A 7758-nucleotide genomic window follows, 5' to 3' on the forward strand; every position below is an offset into this window, starting at 1 on the left:
CTTTACATAAAGAACTCCTTACTGCCTGTGCCAGTTGTATCAATTTTTAACATATCGCTGATGAACGATTAAAGCTACTTTATAATGCTGGAAATAAGAATCTTTTGTTCTAATACACGCCTCGATATTTTGAAGCAGCTCTCCATACTTTTTTTTATTAAATAAGTGCATATAAAGATCGATAAATAAAGTGCAGCTGCGAGAAACGTGGCAGATAAAGACGACCGATGATAGAGGTCACTTTCTACCGCTGCTGATCTAATTGTAAGAACTTTGAGGTAATCCATGGAAACTACTTTCGCTTTTCTACGTTCTAATTGAAATTGATGTACTTTCCCAGATGAAATTGAAATGTAATATCTGAGAGCTCTAAGAAAGGAAAAGTCCTCCCAACTGGCAAACAAAATGCAAAAAATATCTAGAAGAACTTTGTGCTCATGGTAATGGATATCGTGTCACTCACTTGTCTATTTTAAATCTCTCGAGTATTCGTTTGGATCTATCGTGCGAAGAATGCGAACCGAGGAGCCAGGTAGTCCCGACATCCTCCAAGTCGAGGAACTGATTCCTCTCATAGCCGGTGCATCGACGTGCATCGTCGGCGCTGGTGTATACGGAACTCGTGCTAGAGGAGGGCGAGGAAGTTCTCATGGTTTTTCTCTGCGAAAAGCTCCATTTATTAATACAATAAATGGAGTTGCGCCCGTACTCTGCGAACGATTAATTCAAAATCGATCCACTCACTCGGAAGACATGTCGTTCGTTTTTCACCATCTACAGCCGTACTTCTTCGCGTACTTCTCGATCGGCGCGTGTCGAAAAATTTCACGCCATATCGATATATTGGCTACATCCTGTACAATTCAGAGCACCTCTTCAATTACAAAGATACCGAGTTCAGCCCTTGGCACAAGTTGAAGAACGCATGCGTAAACAAATTTGTTTACAGGAAGACAGTTATCGGATATCACCGACACAGATACGAAATGGCAATAATAATGATAATTGCACACTGCAAACAAATAATTACACTTGAAATGTCAGAAGAACATGTTACGTATTTTCTATGTGTGTTGCGCAAGCGGAGCAGAACTGCGAAATGCAGCAGCAAATGTATCAGCTGAGTAAAATCGATGCGAGCCTGCGCAGCGACTGCATCAACGCAACAGGCCTGTAGCTACGAAATCAAGTCCTATGCATGAATCAAGTTTCGAATGATGAGACTGACTTTCACTGTCGAAGATATTTATATGTATGAATATCTGTGTGAAGTTTTGAAAATCGTCGATGGATATGTAACACACCGTACCTCCATTCCTCCTGCGATTCGAATGTGTATGATAGAGCACTTTTCTCTGTCATCTTTTTCCGAATAAAATATAAAACTTTGATGCAAAATATATGAATATTCTGCGCACGCTTAACGCTCGGCCGCACTTTTTGCTCAGCCGCGTGCGAGTGCGTGTTCAGCAAATTCCCACCGGCGCTCAAGTTTAATCGAATTAAACAGGCTATTTTACACTCCCGGACGAACACCGAAATTTTGTGATGAGTCCGCCAAGCGCAAAAAATTTGCAACGAATTTTTATTAGGCTGCGCGAGAAAAATAAACGCGATTTATTCATGAAGAATGAACGATGAGAGGCAAAATTTGATCACTTGTTACACACACATGTACTCTATCAGTGAATACTTGTCTCGATATAGTAACAGAATAAAAATATAAGAAGACGCACCGAAACACGTTTTGGAAACAGGATTAACGAACCTGTGTGAAGCAACTTCCATCGAACGAGATTCCAGTTTCAAGTCTTGCCGTACATTGAACACGTACATCGAAAAAAAAGAACAGAGTTACATCATTAATTTATTCTTTCTGCAACAGGTGAGTGACTATATGAGATTTCGCAAAATTATGAATTCAGTTTTTAGTAATTTTTTTTATTTGCACTAATTTTTTATACACTCAGACATCGTTTATGCCGCAACTCTTTGTAATGTTAACATCGATACAACATTCACACCCGACAAAGTTCCTGAAATTTTATTATTGACAACGATAAACAGTAATTATCCGAGCGCACGATTCTATCTGATGGATTTAAATCAGCAGCTCGATCGTTCACAAATCGTAAACAAACAATTCTAGCAAATTCGAAATTGCACGATGTGACATACGTGTGGAAACGATCAAGTCTCGTGCGTACGATAATAGGATGTTACTATAATAATATTTAGCAACAATTTTATTATATAAATTAAGTCAACACTGATAAAGAAGGTGATCCATATTCACGTCGCATTAAGCATGTAATTTTTATTAATTCTTTATTACAGCCATTAACTTATGTCATAAATAATATATATATAATTATATATTGATATTATCCCTAAATATATATCGCGGTGGAATCATAGATAAATTAAATATATACGACTGGAATGAGAGAAGTACAACCTAGTTTGTAGGTATCAGTTGTAAAGAAAATACGTGAATACGGACCGACTCTTGCATACTTTTAACAATCTCTCATCGAAATGATTTTCCCTTACAGAAATTTAATACTGGACGATGATGATTAATTACTTATTTTGAATATTAAAAACGCTGTTCAATACTTTTAATATTTGAAATAAATCATTTTTTTTTTTTTTATTAAATAGTATTAAATTAGTCAGTATTAAATTAGATTTCTGTAAAGGTTGCCACAATCGCATTGTTCAATATTCAGAGAGAACGTCGAAGATATCTATATACATAGATTTGCACATGTATGCTCTAAGCAGTTTTCTGGAGCATCAATTCCAACAGCTACTTATGCTAGCAGCTAATTGTACTCTTTAAATTCTTTGGAGTGGAATCTCCAAAGAGTGAAAATTAAGCCAGTCTTGAAAAAAGAGTGGCTTAATCTTTAAGAGTAATATTTAACTCTAAAAGTTTGAAATAGCTTTATCTACATTAATAATAATTTTCGACGTCAGTAAAAAAAAAACATGGAATTCACGTCACGATAAATGCGATTGTAATTATCGAGCGAAACTTGAAATTTATAAAAGACACAAACGTGAGATTTATCCTCTCCTTCCTTAAATAGTAACAATCACATTCGAGTACCTACGCCTCGATATTCGCGTCTTTGATTCCACAACGTTTACCACTTTCTGTCGAGAAGAGAACTTTCTCGGGTGTTTGACTTTCGTCCGTTGTTCTTTGCTCTTTCACGAGTTTCTATGACTTGCTTCGACAAATTAAAGATAAATTGGACCGTAACTTTCGTAGATAACGAGTTTTCGTTAATTCATCACTAACGTAAACTTTCATCGGTATTTGATCGGAAACGATCGTTGATTAATTCTTCGGAACAAGCGAACAAATTTCTTGAAATTGAGTTTGTCGACGGTGTATTAATTAGTTCTTCGGTTTTTGTTGTAAAGAATGGTCTCACGTCATTGTTGCGTCACGTAGTGTTGCAGAGTGAGAGTACAAAAATATAATTTCACGATATGTTGATATCAACATCGAGCATAAAGATCTGAAAACATCAAATCTATATTTTTTTAAACTTTTTACAACGTTAGGTAGGACATGTGAGAGATGATTCAGATCAATTTACAAAATATATTATAAATTTTATGCAAATTATATATATATATATATATATATGACGAATACTTCCTCTTCGTTCTCGTATCGCAAACACGAATAACACTTATTAAATGCAAATTATCAAACTTTATCTCAATTTACCGGCTAATTTTATTTTTGCAAATTTACGAAATAATCGCGTATCAGTGTCGCTTAAATACACAGTGAAAATTTTGTTTTATTCGCGCGCGCGCACACACACACACACGCACACGCGACGAATTATTAAAAAAAAAACAAACATTTAAGAGATAGGAGTTTTAAGAGGAGGGAGTTAGAAGTGGCCTCAGTTGCGCAGCCTCCTCGGAAACTTCGGGATCGCGGTTACTGATTTTCGACTTTTGTCGCGAAGGTCTCGTTTGCGGGTCTTCCTCCTTCGACCTGTCTGGATTGTCGTCTTCATCGTTTCTCTCTGCCTTGGTTTCAATTTCTTCAACACTGCTCCAACTGCTTTCACTCTCGCTAAACTCTCTTTTCTTCATATTACCATTTATCTTTTCCTTCTCTCTTTCATTCTGTTCGCCAGTCTCCTGCAGTCGAGTAATTAATTCCGTTTAAAATTAGAATTGAATTATATATTGAATGATGTATTAAAGAATACAAAGCGACGATTATTTCATGATCTTTCCATTATGATCGCTATTAAAACTATACGTTATATATCGATAATCGTGAAATAATTATTTAAGACAGGTAATTATTTAAAATAATTGCACAACTGCATAAAATTAACGGGGTATTGAATGAATTAACGTTTTGAATTAATTTCATCACTTACTACAGCGAGAGATTTAAGCAGCGTGGTGGTTGTCGTCGTGGCTGTAGTTGTGTCCGTGGTATCACTGCTTTCGCTGTTATTGTTCGGCCTCGTTGTGGTTGACAATGCGCCTTCTTCTAAATTCTTGCCGCGTACGTATCGCGTACGTGAGGACCAGCCATCCGTGCTATTCTTCGTATTACCCTTGCCGTACTTGGGAACCACGCCGGTGGTCCATACGCTCGCATCGCTACTTCCCGTGCTGCTCTCGCTTCCGGTGCTACAGTGTCGCCATCGACGTTCTGTGCACGTGCGATAAATGAGATGTCTTTTAAATAAGGTCAAACATTAATCTGGTTAGAAGTAACTCAGTTACTTCGACGATCTATTCATTTGCAAATCTCTATATGAAGCTAGCGGCGAACACGTTGAGCGACGTTACACGTTGAGCTTACTTAATGTCTTTTCGCTTATAAAGAGGATATTATGCCAAACCGCGAGATTTTCGATGGAAGAGAAAATGAGAATTCGCGTCAGAAAACGTCAGAGCTAGAGATGTGATAAGTTTTAAAAGTCGCGATTTTTATTTTCAGAATTGCAAATGCGATGGATGCACACACGCTACAAATGTGACATACTTTCGCACGGCGGTGGATTAATATTGGAATTGAGGAATTTTCTCAGAAGGGGGCTGCCTCCGTCTTGGCTCTCCTCGCTGTACGCGCGCGTTATGAGGATCCTCGGGCTCCTCTTCGGGGTCTCGCACATAGCTATGGAGCATTCCGCACCCAAATCCGCCCCGATAAAGTCGCTCCGATAATGGGGACCCATCAGACTGGCGGCACTCGCGCTCGCCCTCACCAATTTGCTCGGTTCACCTTGGCGCGCCATGATGAAAGGATGACGCTTATATCAGTGTCGAAACGTTTATCCATCAAGGATCAAGAGGGTTTTCAAAGATTTCATTCATTTCGCTTTCGAAAGAGGTCTTTCTTTTTTTACAGAGACATTCGCGTTAAAGTGCGAGGACCTCAAACACCGGTTTCAGTTGCGAGCTAAGAGGAACTAAATACTATTTAGATTTTATCTTGGTTGGGTTAGGTATTAGCCGCAAGGAATGCGTACCTGATTCAGCGGTCGGCACTCTGAGAGTGTTACACGAGACAGCAGGTTGTAATCTGCCGCGCTGGAATCCCAGATTATTGCTTTCAAAACTACCTCCAGTTCTGCACGAGCCAAGAGCCAATAATGCCTCGCTGAGCCTTCGCTGTAAAGGAGGGAATGGGAAGAAGGAAGTGTTTCCACTGCCGGAAGGTCTCCTGGATCCCGCGACGCTCGGTGTTCTCGCTTGTATCTCCTAAAACAGATTTACAATTGCTCTCATGTTGTTGTATACGAGTATAGGAATGTAATAGGGCATAATAAGAGAAATAATAACCGTAAACTGTAAATTACTACTGTCCTTTGCTTCGCTCGACGCACAAGCACCCTTTCACGAGCGTTCATTTTTCTCAGATTTCAAATTACCTGCTGTAATTCCGACTTAGTTGCTTTTTTCCGCCAGTAGTTCTGCACAGACCGTCGCAGGGTCTGCGATTTCAAACCGTAAAGAAGGCCGTTGATGGGTGGTGAGCACGCGAGGAGGAGCGACGCTAAAGAGGCCAGCTTAGGGTGTGCGTGAAGACGGTGCTGATTACCGGCGCCACAAGCTTCCCAGAGGATAAATCCACAATACGGAAAATAGAGCAGGTACAAAGAGCCAACCAGTTGCATCACCTGAAAAGTTGTCGTTTGCGAAACTGAAGAATTGGCAATAACCGTTTCACGACACAGCGCGAAGCTATTTATCTTTATAGCAATGAAAACGTGTGTCGGTTTATCAATATATCAAACTTTAACTAATTATGTTAGAAAATTGCCGGATCGAGGTCTCGAATAGAAATTAAACGGTGGTACATGATCACGAGACGTTGCGAGCGAGGAAGTTTTGGTATGTACTTTGCCGATGCCTCCCAGCGTGGCGTCTATCGATTTGACTTGCTAACTCCGGGGTAGAAAATTAAATTACAAATTAGTCTTTAACTACGGGTGCTTTTCATTAGCTTTATTAGCTTAAATCAAGTAACTTAACAAAAGCTAAATTGGTTGGATGTTCTTATTAAAGATTTGATTTTAACGGCAGAATCAAGTAATACTATGATTGAGAAACCGTTTATGTTAAATACATTACTTTAGATACGAAGCGCCACTCCGATCTAAATGTTAGGATGTGAACTACTATATACATTTATTTAAATGAATTAATTTCAGAAATGATAATTGCGTGCCGATATGGTTGTCGGATTTTCAACGTAATCAATCTGAAATATTAATAATCCCCTAAATTTCCCAAATCTTGAAAAACTGTAATAAACTTATTGTGAAAGACATTGCCTCGGCCGGGAGTCGAATCCAGATCTCTTGCATTCCGTGCGAGCGTCCTGAGCCTTTAAGACTACCGAGATCAGTAATACTGTGAAGACATTTTGATCTACACAGTAGAATATTTTTTTACATTTGTCATGTCCAATGTTGCATTTTTTAAAGGTTTTGCATTTTTCAAAAAATTCTTTAATCTTTTAAATTTAAAATCGTCTGTACAAACCGTGCTGGCAGCGCTGTGAAAACGCGGCGGTCCGCCGGCGGAGGGTGCGGTGACGGTTGGCACGAAAAATGGATTTCTCTGATGGGTGATGGTCACCTGGGCGCTCAGGGTGACCTCGTAGATTGCGCTGGCGATACGATGTCGATGGTACCGCGCTATACCCAATACGCGTAAATTGCAGACCGTCACGAGGACGGCCGGCAGCCCCAGGCCCAGGATGGCATAAACGGCGCCGTAGAGCGCCGCGGCGGATCCCCAAGTGCCGTTCCCGAAATCCGGGGCGCAGCAACCCAATTCTTTATTATAGCTGATCGATGCGGGATACCGAAAAAGAGAGCGTTGACTTAGGAATGACCGCGTGATTGAAAGTAAACGAAAGAACAGACGTGTTTGTTTTGAAACAGATTATTCGTATGTATTATCACAATCGGTTTTGTCAAACTTAACTAACTTCGCCGCCGGCAAAAGCTTCGCTCTGAATGGGAATTCTTGCGGGCACGTGTCGCGAGAAGCTGGAAATTGTCTCGCAGCGAGAGTCTTTATGGGACGCGAAACAACTTGTACTTTGGCGAAAGGATAGAGCATAAAGTAAATCGAATTTCGTTTATTATGCGAGGAAATGCAGCAATTGTGAGGCAATGCCGTAGAACGCGCAAGCAAACGCTGCGGAATGCTGGTTCATTGGTGTGGTGGTTAATGGCGTAACATATA

The 7758-nt window shown here is 39.9% G+C and overlaps 3 protein-coding genes across 10 annotated transcripts in view; 1 reads left to right on the forward strand and 2 right to left on the reverse strand.

Annotated features, from left to right (window-relative positions):
* LOC108746371 (gamma-glutamyltranspeptidase 1-like) overlaps positions 1 to 1166 on the reverse strand; it is a 10635-nt gene extending 9469 nt beyond the window's left edge. The window contains exons 1-2 of the mRNA XM_018483106.1: positions 745 to 1166; positions 464 to 660 (exon numbers count right to left, since the gene is read on the reverse strand). Coding sequence (XP_018338608.1) covers positions 464 to 660; positions 745 to 774 — 227 coding nt within the window. The 5' untranslated portion in view covers positions 775 to 1166. The remainder of the gene's footprint in view (positions 1 to 463; positions 661 to 744) is intronic.
* LOC108746381 (phytanoyl-CoA dioxygenase, peroxisomal-like) overlaps positions 1 to 7758 on the forward strand; it is a 52720-nt gene that overhangs the window by 18277 nt on the left and 26685 nt on the right. The window lies entirely within an intron of this gene.
* The window catches only part of LOC108746449, a 6916-nt gene continuing 2911 nt past the window's right edge, over positions 3754 to 7758 (reverse strand). The window contains exons 4-10 of the mRNA XM_018483238.1: positions 7606 to 7630; positions 7048 to 7354; positions 5931 to 6179; positions 5529 to 5760; positions 5042 to 5281; positions 4425 to 4705; positions 3754 to 4176 (exon numbers count right to left, since the gene is read on the reverse strand). Coding sequence (XP_018338740.1) covers positions 3907 to 4176; positions 4425 to 4705; positions 5042 to 5281; positions 5529 to 5760; positions 5931 to 6179; positions 7048 to 7354; positions 7606 to 7630 — 1604 coding nt within the window. The 3' untranslated portion in view covers positions 3754 to 3906. The remainder of the gene's footprint in view (positions 4177 to 4424; positions 4706 to 5041; positions 5282 to 5528; positions 5761 to 5930; positions 6180 to 7047; positions 7355 to 7605; positions 7631 to 7758) is intronic.

This window comes from Trachymyrmex septentrionalis, unplaced genomic scaffold (genome assembly GCF_001594115.1).
Source record: "Trachymyrmex septentrionalis isolate Tsep2-gDNA-1 unplaced genomic scaffold, Tsep1.0 scaffold107, whole genome shotgun sequence".
In the NCBI taxonomy this organism is placed as follows: domain Eukaryota; kingdom Metazoa; phylum Arthropoda; class Insecta; order Hymenoptera; family Formicidae; genus Trachymyrmex; species Trachymyrmex septentrionalis.